Here is a 15,216-nt window from a genome sequence, read left to right on the forward strand (position 1 = left end):
CTGTTATCCTGTTCTGCCCTCTGCTCCATTCCCAGAAAAAGTCTTTGATCCCTTGAAGCCTCGAGCATTCCTCTCTACTTTGAAACTGTGAGCTCTCCTATACCATAGGTTCAATTCTATGCCTAATGCCAACACAGTGGTCCCTTTTAATCTTTTTTTGACCAGAGGCCTAATCCCCTTATCATCTCTGGGAAGCTCTTAAACTGCCAATAGGTAATGCTGTTGCTGCAATTGCTGCTACCTCCAAAGTCACCCACACCTGGTGTCACTGTCACACTATACTTCCAGCCAGCTTCTACCCCAGTGCAATAGATTTCTCCCCTCTAATCTTCAAAGTTGTCCTTGGTTAGAAAAATATCTCACCCCAATGCTTGTACTACTCTAGAATTCCATTTGAGATGTTCGTATCTAAATTTCTAATATTCCTCATCATCAGATCCCTTTCTTAACATTCCATCAAATATTTTCTCATGGAATTATAAGGTAGTAGTCTTATTCTTATTATCATGACCTTTACTTGAGGTGGGGAGGAAGAGTAGTGTTGATAGATCCTGAAAAACATATTTCTTTATCATAGAGTTTTGTCCAGATTGTTTTCAGTTTTAATGAGGGTTGGCAGGAGCAGCCCTATCAACCTAGGAATGCTTGTAGTTTTTCCTAAACATAAAAACATACAACACTCAATTATCCATGCTTAGGTACTTTTTAATTTTACAGAACATTTTTCTACCTTTAGTTTTAAAAGTTCAATGTGAGTTTTTTTTTTTTTTTTTAAGGAGTAGTAGGAAAATAAGAAAACAAAATCCCTCTTTGAAAAGTCCAGACCTAGCATTTACACTTACACTTTGTGTGCATATATATATATATATAATTATAGTATTTTTTTTATATAGGCTCTCCCTGTGAGATTCCATTCACTCCTGTTAATGGAGATTTCATATGTACCAATAACAGTGTTGGTATTAATTGCACACTAAGTTGCCTAGAAGGCTATGATTTTACGGAAGAATCTGCTGAAAAAATATTACTGTGCCTATGAAGATGGAATCTGGAGACCCCCATATTCTACTGAATGGCCAGATTGTGCTGGTAAGTTTATATTGGATTAATTTCTCTTGTGATAAAAATATGTGTTTAGAATATTTAGAAATATATTTAGAGAAATGTTATTTTCCCTAAGAATCAATTTTGATGAGTGTAAGGAAGGAATGGAGGTCAAAGCCAAGACTGGAGATATGAAAGATAAGCCTTTAAACTTTTTTATGCCAACTCTTTGGATAATACATAGGAGCTGCAATGAAGGATACTTTAAATATTACTTTTTTTATAAATCCATTTATTTTTAATGTTTTTCTCCATTGTATTTGAGTATTTGTTTTGTGATAAATCTGCTTGCCTATGTGAGCCTGGACAAGTCACATAACCTTTAAATGCTCCCAGAAATTATAAGGCTATGAGTTCTGGAATGGTTATCAATCTACATTAGAAATGGGATTAATTTTTTTTTTTTTGCTTAGTGAAGGCTTAGACTCTCTGGTAATAGTAATAAATATGGGATATATTTTTCAAATTTTCCCTAAGGTATAGAGATGCTTCAATGTGTCTCCATTTCTAATCCCATTGTCACTAATAAATGGGAATTCTATGCCATTAAGGAACCTGCAGTTTACTCTAGAGGTCTCTGGCATTGAACCCATTCCATTTTTGTTAAGGAACTAATCTTCTTCTTTCTCTAACAATGTACATGTGGTTTTATGGATTAAGAAAAAGAAATCCTTTCCATCTAGAAGAAGGATACAATTTTTTCTCTCACTCATATTAGACCCTTGCCCCCACCTTCCAATCAGCTCTTCAGGAATGATTTACTAAAGCTTCAAATTTGTGCTCCCATGTGAGGTTCTCCCAAAAGAGGAAATAGAAAGGTACTCAATGTACAATATACATCAGGATTTCCTACATACAAAAAGAACATATCACACACACACACACACACACACACACACACACACACACTCTACACAAGTATGTATTGACAGAAAAGCAGAAGTTTACTCTTATGCTTTGCTAGGAGGTCGATTCTAAAACATAACTTATAAAACAATTTGTAGGACAACTAGTTTCAAATTTCACCTCAGCTCTGTACTGTGTTTCTCAAAACCCACATCTTATAATCTGTGCCATGGATTGGGTTCATCCTCAGGCCAGTGGTCATCAGCTTCACGAATAATGAAATACTTGTTAGGAACTCCTCCAAAATTGCAGCCAACCTCAACAGAAGAGCCAGTTTCTCAGCCTCCTAAATATACAATAGAGTCTCAAAGCCTGGATATATCCAGGATCAAGATTCATTCATTTAAGAAACAAAGAACAGAAGAAGCAACCCTAACCCTGATCTTGAGATCAGGCTTGCCTAGAAAGGTCATGCTGCCATGTATGCATAGTCATGGGACAACCAGAATTGCTTAATTTACTATAACCTCTCCCTTTTCTGTGTAAATATACTTTAAATATAAATGTAAGCAGATGTAATAATATTGCTTTGAAATAAAAAAAAAGTTAACCTATTCTCTCTAGCATGTATAAATGCATTTCATCAATTGACACAACTTGATCCTTTGGGGTATTCTTAAATTCTGTTCCTTTCTTAAGAAGATCATTATCTTTTTTGGTCACGGTTTCCTTATCTATCAAATGAGACAAAGAATCCATGTCTATGGTAATAAGAAAATCAGGAGTGTTCTCCATAGAACTGAGGTATAAATTGAAATTTTCAATCTTAAATTCTCTCCTTTAGCTTTAATACCACTCATTGCCTCATAAAGAGTTGTTTCAGTATTGCAGCTGCAGAATTCATCTCTGAATTATAGACTCATAGAATTCAAAGCTGGAAGAGATCTATACCTGGAAGCAGAAGTCCAATCTGAAATATTCTCAATAAGGAGTAATCCAAGCTTAACCTAAGAAATATCAGTGACTAATAATTCTGTAATTCCCATCGTAGCCCAATTCCATTTGGGGATAGCTCCAATTAAAAAGAAATTTCTTATATTGAGACAAAAAGCACAACTTCCCTTTATTAGTCATTTTTCTGTCTTCTAAGGCCTATAGAACGTGTCCAGTCCTCTTCCAAAAAATTATTTGGTGCCATCTTTTTGAGTATATCCGCATAAAATTAGGATAAGATTTTTTCATTTCAGAAATTCCCAATCTGGAAAGAAGATTGTTTTATAAAGTGTTAGGGAAAATTTTCACGATCCATTCTCAATTTGTTAAATAATTCAAGGAGATATATTATGAAAAAACTGCAGAGCTTTATTTATGGTATTAGAAGTATTCATGACATTTGGAGGTTGAAACTATCATGCTTTGGGAATCAAATTCTTATCACTGAGTAACTGCAATTTAGCTTTGCTCTTTGTTTATTTCCTAAGAAGCAGGAATGCTTCTTAAGCATTCTTAAGTGGCATCTCTGGTTTTTTGTAATGAACAATGTAAGAAATGAAGCATTATGGTCAAGTCATTTTGCATAAACTTCTCTATATCAGAAATCATTTGAAGTTAAAACCCTTCCATTATAAAATCGCTGACCAACAAAAACTGCTTTTCTCCCTACATTTTCTAGTAAATCGTTTTGCAAACCATGGATTCAAATCCTTTGAGATGTACTACAAAACAACATGCTGTGATAACAATGATCTCCTGAAAAACTTTTCTAAAGCTTTTGAGACAACTCTTGGTGAAATGGTAGGTTAGTAATATTCTTTTCTTTTCTTCTCTTTTTTCTTTTAGTTTTGTTTTTTTGGAAGGGTGTTATTGAGACATTTTTCATAATAAAGTTTTCTGAGTTTTGCTTGTAACCTACATTTTGAATAATTATTGTGAGATTCTCTTTTTTCTGGATTTCCCTCTCTTCAGTTGTGCTACCTGTCATTAAGCATAAATTTTATTCATGAATACTGAATTCCAAGAATTATCTTTCACTCCACAGTCATTTGTTAAATGCCTGTTATGGGCTAGATCTTGTGCTAGACACTGGAAATACAAAGAAAAAAATATATAGAACCTGTCCTCCCAAGCTTATATTCTGTTATAGATGAGAAAGAGACAATAATATGAAAATAGAAGAGTAAATACTGTATTTATAATACATATATTTCATATATATGCAAAGTAGTTTCCAAGGACAAAATTATAAGGGGATAGCAGCAACTAGAAGGATCAGAATAGGCTTCCTAGAGAAAATGATATTTTATGAAATGCTTTTCTTAAAGACACATGCATTCTAAGTTTATTAATTAGCATTGGAAGTTTGAGACAAAACTATTTTGTCAATGTATTTTTTGGGTCGTTATTGAAAAAAAAATGTAATCTCTGAAGGATTTTGTTTGTTTTTCTCAATGAAAATCAAGTGCCTAGACAGGCTGTAGATCATAAGTTCTCATTTAAAAACAATATCATTAATTCAGTATTTAAAAAAAAAAAAAAAAAAAAAGAGGCATCTAGTCTCTCCAAGGGAATTGTGAATAGAGTGATAGACCTGAAATCAGAAAGATTCATCTTCCTGAGTTCAAATCTGGCTTCAAATACTTAATAGCTCATTGACCCTGGCGAAATCACTTAACTCTACCTTAGTTTTCTTTTTTCTTTTTTTTTTTTTCCTGAGAGTGGGGTTAAGTGGCTTGCCCAAGGTCACACAGCTAGGAAGTGTCAAGTGTCTGAGACCAGATTTGAACTCGGGTCCTCCTGAATTCAGGGCTGGGGCTCTATGTACTGTGCCACCTAGCTGCCTCCTACCTTAGTTTTCTTATCTGAAAAATGAACTGGAAAAGGAAATAGCAAACAACTCTAGTATATCCAATAAGAAAACATCAACTAGGATCAAAAATAGTTAGACAAAACTGAAATGACTTGAACAAAACAAAACAAAAAAAAAAAAAAAAGAAAGATCTTGAATTTAAGAAGAAAAAAATCCACCAACAAACTCCTTGGAGACTAAATTAGTACCTACATGCAAATAAGAAGGCAATGACATAACTTTTAAAAATTCTGAATTTCACCAGTACACACCAGAAATTAAGTAACACAAACATTGATGGAATGCATTTTTTCCTTATCTGTTTCCTGGATTCCTTCAAGTCTCAACTTAAGTCCCATTTTCTATAGAGGGCTTTTCTTGTCATCCCCTACTATATCTCATTTTTCTTAATGTGTCTTCCCTCTTGAAACTGCCTCCATTTTCCATTACATAGATGTTTTTATGTTCACTTCTCCCGATTAAAATGTGAATTCCTTACAAGCAGGGACTAGTTTGCCTTTCAATTGTATCCCCCCTGCCTGGCAAATAGGAAGCTCCTAATGAATATTTGTTGACTTTCCAATCCAGGTTTTGAAAGTACAGAAACCATAAGCAATAGGTATGGAAGGAGAAGAGGGGTTAATTGTTGTTTCTCTCTCATTGCTCCAAGAAGATTAAATTGTAAGAGGTTGAATATATGATGCAAAGTATAAAATTATAGAAAAAGTAGTTTGGTTTTTGAGATTGGATTTACAGCTTCTTCATTTGGGGTTTTCTAGGTTCCATCATTTTGTAATGATGTTGATGACATTGATTGCAGACTGGAGAACCGGACACGAAAACACTGCCTAGAGTATAACTATGACTATGAAAATGGCTTTGCAATTGGTAACTAAACATTGTAATTTTGTATCATCTATTCAATATCAATTTTTAGATATGATGCATATCAGGAAAAATATTGACAAAAAAGACATAATGTATGATTCATTAAAAGTATTTATTGAGTATAAAATTAGACAATATAGTGATCATTAGGGAAAACTGAAAACTATTATACAGTTTAATATTATCAATATTATTTAAAGACCTTTAAGAAAGAAAAAATTAAGCCATATTGTTAAATTATGTAGGTTGGCATAAACAACTATTAGAAACTGAAATACAAGCTCTTTGGACCCAAGATTAATTTTTTAACCAAAAAAAAGCATCCTTAAAAATATAACCTGGGCCTATGACTGTAATCCCTGTTACTAAGGAGACTGAGGCTAGTGGATCTCTTTTGAAGTCAGGAGTTCTGAGCTAAAATAAACCTTTATCAAAATTTTAATTAAATTAGAATATTTTCTCTAAAAACAAAGTCTCTTATCTTTTTATGCTCTTTTGTTCTTTCTCTTTTACTTTTCCCTTTACTTCCCTTTCTTTTCTCTTTTTTCTTTCTTTCCTGCCTTCTAAAGGAAAGAACCAATTTGAATGGAAAAATGTTTCTCCAATTCTAATATATTTCTCTAATTTGGCCTAAGCTGATCAAGTGTCCACACTAAGTAATCTGACTCCAAAATAATGAACTTCTAACCTCAGAAGGAATGAGGGAAGAGTTAATAGAATCTAGATGAGTAAGGAAGAGTAAACTGGCCCAGGTTGGAAATAAGGCTGAGTAAAGCTGCCAAGTTGATCAACAACTTGTATCAGACCATCAATGGCTACTGCACTTTCAACCTGAGTGAGATAAGGAGACCTAATCTCAAACTAAGCAAAATATTCCAAAATAGTCTTGATTTTTTTTATCAACATTTTAATTGAACTATAATATTTCATTTGAAAGTAAAGTTTCTTTTATTCTCTTTTTTTCTCTCTTTTACATTTATTTTTTCCCTATCCTCTCTCTCTTCTTTCCTTCTTTCTAAAGGAAGGAACCAATATGAATTGAAAATTAATTCTCCAATTCCAATATATTTCTCTAATTTGGATTCACATAAGTTGTAAAAATTCAGTGAAGGCTATTTAAAAGTTTGACACTATTCTACCTCTGGGGAAAAAAGAGGGGACTGACAAGAAAATTAATGACATAAATAAAATATCAGTACTGTTTATTACATTTCACCATTATAAGAAAATGGCTTACAGTTGTGCATATAAATCTTTGTGACTGATGGCTATTAGCCAACCTTATTTACTAATTAAAATAGGCCTCTTCTCATCTCTCTCTACTCAAAAATTTTAACATTTATTTGAAAATACTGTTATGTTAGGGATACTCAACTTTCTTATGAAAAAGACCTACATTTAATTATTAGTTTTAAGGCCAGAGATTTTGGAAGGTAACTAGCCTTAGTATTAGTTATGCCTCATTCCTTATTAAAGATAATAGAAGAGAGACAGAGAAATACAGAAGGAGGCAGGGAGGAGAGAAGGAAACCTAGAAGACTCTAATGTAGGATTTTACCCAAGTCTAATTTATTTGGTGCAATGTAACACTACTATAAACTTATAGTTAAAAGACCCCTTTGAGAGCATTTAGTCCGGACCCCTTATTTATTTATATATCCCCTGTTATATAAATATATGTATATTTATACACATATATAAAAAACATTCATCTAAATTTAGAGATTTAATCTATATAAGCAGTATTATTCTAAGGAAACAAAGACATTATTCAATGAGATTGAAAAGACTTTAATTTTATTTCATCAGTTTCTCTACTATCTTAAGATGAGTTTTATTAATTTATCTCATGGAACAAGACAAATAGTCTTCTCTTTCTTATTTCAGATTTATCTCTCCCTCCTTTCTTCTCTCTCTCTCTCTCTCTCTCTCTCTCTCTCTCTCTCTCTCTCTCTCTCTCTCTCTCTCTCTCTCTCTCTCTCTCTTTTCCTCTCTCTCTCTCTCTCCATAGTGAGAATAGACTGCAATGTGAGCTAGTCTATCCCATCAGAGGAAAGCTTGTCATATTTATTGGCAGTCACCTAAAGGAGGTTAAGGCAGATAAGGAAGTAACAGAAATAGTATTATCTTCTCAATCCCAAAAGGGTCCATCTCAAGTCAAAAAAATAAGCATTTATTAACTCCCTTCATTCCAGACTTTGTGCTAAGGTAAATAAAATGGAGGTAAAAATAAAAGTGATACAGTCTCTGCCCTCAAGGAGCTTACAACCTGTTTCATGGTAGTGCAAAAGCCAGCCTGCTTTTCAGTAGGGACAACAGTGAAAACCAAAATATATCACTAAGTCAGAAATTTTTTCTTGCTCTTAGTCATCAAGATAGTAGTTTATATTTATATAGCATTTTATAGTTTACAAAAGGCATCTTTATAATATCATTTCATTCAATCCTCACAGCACCTCACAATGATCCAAGTATTTATTAATCCCAATTAAAAAGAAAAAAAAAGGAATCTAAATCTGAGTAATTAAATGAATTATCCTAAAATAACATAGTATGTATAAAGCCAAAAGTGAGAGGTTTCCTAATTCCAAATCTAATACTTTTTCTTCTTGATACCGATAGAGCATTCATCAACTGTTTGTATGTTTTCTTTGCATCAATTGGCTAGGACCTGGTGGTTGGGGTGTAGCTAACAAAGTGGATTATTCTTATGAAGATTTCATGGATATCATTCAAGAGCAGCCTCAAAAGCCTGTGGTGAGGACTGGTAAAACTCAATCTTCTCGGATCAAAAGGCATGAAAAACTTAGCACCTCAACATCTGACCATAAAATTAAATTAATATTTAACATTACAGGTAATAAAAGAAATACTTTTTTAAAACTGAACATCATTTTAAGTTTCTACATTGCCTTTCATTTCTTTTACTTGTCATTTCATTTTACTATCTGGTAAGAAAAAAAAAAACACTAGATGAAAGAATTATTGAGAATTTTGCTCCTTGAATCTCTACTTTCAATACCTTAATGCTAAATATATATAAAATACTTTGTTTCAGCTTGACCTGACAATAAGCTCAAGCACATTTTAAAATGAAAAAATTAGAGTATAGTTTTTTGTATTTTAATAAGAGAATACTATATAAATTTATGAAAATTTCATCTTAGTATACAACCACTGTGCAAACAAATGAGTCATTTTTAAACTGTTACAAATGTATGTGGCATTTTTTTTTGCTCATGTTAAAATTCCCTTGGTATTTTTAAAAGGGTTTTCTTTTTAGTGAGGACCTGTTGCTACAGCTTTACAAAATCCCAGGTGTACTTGTTTGTTTTTTTTCCTTATCTCAGCAAGTGTACCTCTGCCTGATCATAGAAATGATACTCTTGAATTGGAAAACCAGCAACGACTCTTGAAGACATTAGAGACAATCACCAACCGACTCAAAAGGACTCTCAATAAGGAACCCATGTATTCTTTTCAACTTGCATCAGAAATGGTGATAGCTGACAGCAATTCATTGGAAACAGAGAAGGCATTTCTCTTTTGCAGACCAGGCTCTGTGCTAAGAGGACGAATGTGTGGTAAGATGTTTTCATTTCATGTAAACCAGCTAGTACTTGTAAATTTTTTTTTGTCTTTCCATTGCCACAACAGGGTTTGTGACTACTCTTGGATTATAGGAATTAGAGTTGGAAAAATCCTTGGGAATCATCTAGTCTAACTCCTATCATTAAACAGATGAGTGTTATGGGCCAGAACTTGAAACAAGGTACTAATGCTTATGTACTTAGTTCATACCTTTAAAGGAGTTTACATCTTTAAAGGAGTTCACATTTTTAAAGGAGTTCACACATTCACACCTTTAGAGAGCATATATAAGGAGGAGTTCACAAGTCCACAAAAGAACAAGCCTACTCTTGGACTTTGAGGAGATTCCAAGTCAAGGAGATTCACAAGTAGGCAGAAATATAACCAAGAAGTTCTCAGGGCCAGACCCACAAGCCCACAGAAACCCACAAGCCTACTCTTGGGAGGAGGAGTCAAAATTCATTCCAAATTCCACTTTTGTGCTGGCCAGAAACATTCGAAGAGAGCTCTTGGAACCAAGGAGAGAGATAGGCCTCTAAGAAAGTTAACTGGGCCCAGGAAAAGATTCAAGACTTTGAAGGAGAAAATAAAGGATTTGGACTTTAATTCCTGGCTGCATTTGAGGTGATTGCATTGAACTGAACTGAAACGAAGGTTGCTTCCAAAACCCCTCCAAGAAATCTGCTCACAGAGAAGATTATATTTTAGAGAAGAGAACATTACAGATGAGGATACTGAGACCCAGAAAGAGGAAGTAATTTCAGCCAAAGTCTAAGAAGGAATTAGTAATAGAATTGAGACTGGTAAATCAAACTGTTCTTTCCATTGTACCACAGAGAGTCAGACTAAGGAAACTATTTTTCTTATTAATATACATTTAGGAATACAAAATCAAATCATATTTATCATTCTTAGATCCTCACAACTTTCAGCAGCTATTCCAAATTAACAGAACTATGTGTGCATTGCAGCCTATTTCACACAGCAGCCATAATTTGTAGGTAATCTCCTATATCACCCTGTCCAGACCCTGTGTACATTCTGAAAACACATTATGTTTTAACCAGCTTGTGAAACCTCCATGCTATGTAATCTACTATAGACTCTAAAAAAAATCATTTATCAGGCTTAAAAAAAGATGGTCATGTGAAGCCATAGAAAATACCTCCTCCTCCCCAAACATGTAATAGAACATTTTTAAAAAAAATCAGAATGACCCAGATCTTCAAAAGGAAATATAAAACTCACTCCAAGTGTTGAGAAAAACAGAGAGAAATTATAGAAGACGGGCTTGAGGGTGGGGAAGTGCAGAATAAGAGAAGCAGAAGAAAAAATATTCCAGAGTTAAAATAAACATCAAAAGTAGTATCAGGACAAAGCTAGAAATTTCTCAAGATAAAATTTCAAATGGGTCATAACAATGGTGAAGGAATTAGAAATGAAAAAAGAAAATTACATACAAACAGATTTAAGGATAAATTGTTAATAAATTTAAACAGCTTAGATATAGAGAGAGAGAGCGAATATAAACATGACAATTGATCCATTGAATTACTTTACTTTGAAGGATATAATGTTGAAAGAATACTAGAGATAGAAAAATAATTTCAGAAGCTTTTCAATGAGAAAATTATGGAACTGAAAGGATGATTAAAGAAAGGTTTTAGAATGTCAAGCTTTCCAAAAAAAAAAAATAATAATAAATTCAGAGAAACACCACAGAAAGAAATGAGAGGTTGAAAATTGGCCAAATTTGTAGAATTTTACCAAAAAGAACCACAAATAATCTTACTCAGAAACTTTGTTTCTATTATTTAAGACCACAGTGATGAAATAATTCTAAACGTAGATAAGGAAAAAAAAAAACAACAAAAAAAAAACCATGAAGGGAAAAAAAAGTTTATTTGAATTTCACTATGTTATTGTACAAAAAAAGATGAAATGGCAGAAAGCACAAATATAGAACTTGGTTCACAGATCATTTTTTTAGACAATCTAAGCATTCTTTTTAAAATTTACATTGAAATATAAATAATTTGAATAAATTAATTTTTAAAAAAACATCTCAGTAAGTGTTCTGTATTAGGTAGAGATAAAAATAGATTATGCTCCCAAAGGTTTCACATTCTAATTAGGAGAGAGAATACATAAAGGAAGGTCAGCAAAGACTAAGGGTCCTTAGTTTAGACATATGGAGGACATATGGAGGATAAATGTGAAGTCCCAGGTCCTTACTTCACAGTGTTAAGCCTCAGTGGTTCTCCATCTTACTAGAAACATTATACCTGGTATTTCTATGTTCATCTCATAGATGTATATAGGCAAATTCCCTGTCCCTATACTGTATCAGTTTGGGAGTTTCTTCCAATGAAGTAGATTTCTGACCTTAGAAGCTTTCCCATCTTATATGATTCTCATTCCTGTCGTTTCAAAATTTCAAAACATGAGATGTTCCAAACTGGTAGGGAACTGCCACTCTTTTTTTTTTTTTTTTTAAATATCATAAGAATACCAATAGAGCACTGTGTTTGGCTCTCTGTCATTCCTCACACTTGCCAAATGATCATCCCATCTTTCTAACATAAAAGTCCTTGATGACTTAATTTATGTTCTTCATCAGGGATCATCATTGATCGTATGTTGCAGCCTATCCACACTAACCATGTGCTTTTCTATGTTCCATCATCATGAATGTAAATGCTCATCTTTAGTTTTTTAGAGATAACAGCATTCCAGAATTCACTGGCATACAGCACCATCAGTAAAATGCTTATATTTTTTAAAATGGGCCTTTAACTATTATGGGAAGCTTGGAGTCAATAAAAAAGATTTGCAATTTCCTAAAAATATCTTCTCAACTCTGATTGGGATACAGTAAAATATTTAGCAGCAGATATAATAACCAGTATAATTTCAGATCACAACCTGAGCAACCACTTGGTTTTCCCTGTATTTTGTTCAGCCAATCTCTTTGGCCATGAATCTCATTGAGAAAGTCCTTTAATATTCTGGTGTCTTGAGACAGTTGCTATCCACTAACAGGAGGACTTGGAGAACCTCCCTATAAAATGTTGCATCCTTCTTCCATTTGTACTATCATAATAGGAAAATTAGGAATCACTATTTGATTGTTGATGTTGAGAAAATTTAATAGCATAATTGAGAATGGAATTAAATTTATAACTTATACCATATAACATTATAAGTGGGTGGTCAATGATCTTAAAAAGGAAAAAGTACATTATAAAAATCTAAGAAAAAATAGAATGAGAGTTATTCTACACAATTGTAAAGAGAAAGAAAATTCTTATATTTAGGGGCAGCTAGGTGGCACAGTGGATAGAGCACCAGCCTTGAATTCAGGAGGACCCAAGTTCAAATCTGGTCTCAGACACTTAACTCTTCCTAGCTGTGTGACCCTGAGCTAGTCACTTAACCCCAGCCTCAAAAAAATAAAAAAATAATTCTTATATTTAAACAAATAAACTAGATACAATAGGTGTATTGGGGTATGTTATGGGAATTTATGATTTGCATAAGCAAAAATAATCCATACAAAGTAAAAGGGAAAGAAATGGATTATAAAAATATTTTCCTTAAGAAAGTCTGATAAAAATTTAATAAAATATGTAACAGGAATATTTAATATCAATAAAGAATTGGTTCAAATTTGTAATAAGGAAAGGTTTATGTAATAAGAAACTGAAGATAATTTTCTGAAGATTAATGCTAGTGTATTTTTATTCTAAGCAGCTAGTGCCCAGATCTGGGTCTGGATTTAGGAAGACCTGAGTTCAAATATGGCCTTGTGACCCTGGGCAAAAGTCAGTTAACCTTGTTTGCCTCAGTTTTCTTGTCTTGTTTTTTGGTGGGGGAGGATATTGAAACTTAAATTGACCTAAGTAATCATTGTTTTCTCCCTACCTATGGGATGGGATAAATATCCTACTTATTGTGCATTTGATAGGACAATTTGGTGTTCCCAAACATTTAGGTCATCCTTTTATCTAGGACATTTCTGGACAGCCATATTTTGAGTATTGAATTTTGTATAGCTAGCATAGCAATTGCAGATAGATAAACACTACTATTTCTAGGAATAAATAAGGTCAAGCTGTTAAGAAAATGGCCAACAGTTAAAAATGTCTCCCCAAAAAATAGTGTCTGAAATTTTTTTTGACCACATTTTTATTCCTGGGATGAAAAGACTCAACTTACATTCCACTGTTGCAATTCACTTAATTCTCCAATTAATCTTTATTTGTTCTGTTTTGTCTGTTTACAGTTAATTGCCCTTTGGGGACCTATTATTCTCTGGAACATAATGTCTGTGAAAGCTGCTGGATTGGATCCTATCAAGATGAAGAAGGAAAAGTAGAGTGTAAACTTTGCCCAACTGGTAGCTCCACTGAATACCTCCATTCAAGAAGCATCTCTGAATGTAAAGGTGATTAGGCCAGAATCATCCTCATTCCAGCTTGTTATTGTTCTTGTTTAGTTGTTTCAGTCATGTCCAACTTTTCATGAACTCATTTGAGATTTTCTTGGTAGAGATATTGAAGTCATTTGCCATTTCCTTCTCTAGCTCATTTTATAGTAAGGAACTGAGGCAAAGAGGGTTAAAGTGACTTACCTAACTAATAGTTGTCTGAGGTAAGATTTGAACTCAAGTCTTCCTGACTCCAACAAGCACTCTATGTGCTATTCCATAGAGCTTCCTTTCATTTTAGCTAAAAGGAATCAAAATAGTTTTTTATTTTGAAATTATAATTTTCACATATAACAAATTGTTATAAAGGAAAGTGGGACATATTGAAAGTAATCATATTAGATTTTTAATGCCCCTTTTGTGTTTTATTTATAAATCCCTCATGCATAGCCTTACTCTTTAAAGCACTTCATTAATCATTGTTAATTGAAATATAGATTTCTTAAAACTTAATAATTATATTGTATATAGGTAAAATCCTACTATAACCACATCTGAATAACAATGATATTCACTTGGTATGCTAGAATTTTCTTAAATTCTTCTGGAAAGAAGTAGAATTATTTTGTTGCATTGGAATATTTATTACATCTGTTTATAGAAATTCATATTCTGATATTTTCTATGAAAAAAATCTCATGTTGATACAGCATTTACAAGTTATTTTATAAGATTATGTACAAGACTTACAAAAACCTAATTTAATCATTGTATTAACTCTAACAAGTAGGTACTATAAAATATGCCTATTTTATAGATTATTGAACTATGGCTCAAAAAAATGAGTCATAGGAATTTGGATCTGTTGAAAGAATGGGAACCTCCCAAGCTATCTAATTTTATAAGTGAAACTAAGGCCTGAGCTGAGTTGAACTTACCTAAGATCACACAGCAAGTTAGAGGGAAAACTAGACTTAAAAATGCAGATTTCCTGTCTTTCTAACTAATATTCTTTGTATTGTGCCATAACTAGCAGAATTTGAAGTCAGGATTTGGTTGATCTAAATCCAACATTCTTTCGGCTATATCACACTGCCTTTCATAATTGGATTTAATTTGTTTTAAACTAGGAATTAATAAAACAAAGATAATGACTAGCAGGGCAGTATTCTTGCTAGTGAAATAAATAGTTTATTTGGGTTTATTGGTTACTTTCAATATATTTTCCTACGGTATTATAAATGACAGAGTATATAGAAATATACAGGAATTCTGAGCACATTTCTTCCCCCCCCCCAAAAAAAACAAAACAAAACAAAAAAAAACCATGTAACAAAGATATACCTGAAAACAGTGATATCTAAAAGCAATTTACATCTTATTTCAAAAGTAGCTACTTAGCTTTACTTATGGTAAACTTGGTGCAATCAAGGTCACTTGGCATCCTTCTCAAATGCTAATTATATAATAATGAAAATTACTTTAGGAATAAGAATAAAAGAAAAGGATTGTG

The 15,216-nt window shown here is 32.9% G+C and overlaps 1 protein-coding gene across 1 annotated transcript in view; it reads left to right on the forward strand.

Moving 5' to 3' along the window:
- Nucleotides 1-15,216, forward strand: part of SVEP1 (sushi, von Willebrand factor type A, EGF and pentraxin domain containing 1) — a 318,610-nt gene that overhangs the window by 168,049 nt on the left and 135,345 nt on the right. The window contains 7 exon segments of the mRNA XM_074280632.1: nucleotides 894-1,018; nucleotides 1,020-1,089; nucleotides 3,623-3,744; nucleotides 5,575-5,683; nucleotides 8,352-8,540; nucleotides 9,034-9,267; nucleotides 13,560-13,721. Coding sequence (XP_074136733.1) covers nucleotides 894-1,018; nucleotides 1,020-1,089; nucleotides 3,623-3,744; nucleotides 5,575-5,683; nucleotides 8,352-8,540; nucleotides 9,034-9,267; nucleotides 13,560-13,721 — 1,011 coding nt within the window.

This window comes from Sminthopsis crassicaudata, chromosome 1 (assembly GCF_048593235.1).
Source record: "Sminthopsis crassicaudata isolate SCR6 chromosome 1, ASM4859323v1, whole genome shotgun sequence".
Lineage (NCBI taxonomy): Eukaryota > Metazoa > Chordata > Mammalia > Dasyuromorphia > Dasyuridae > Sminthopsis > Sminthopsis crassicaudata.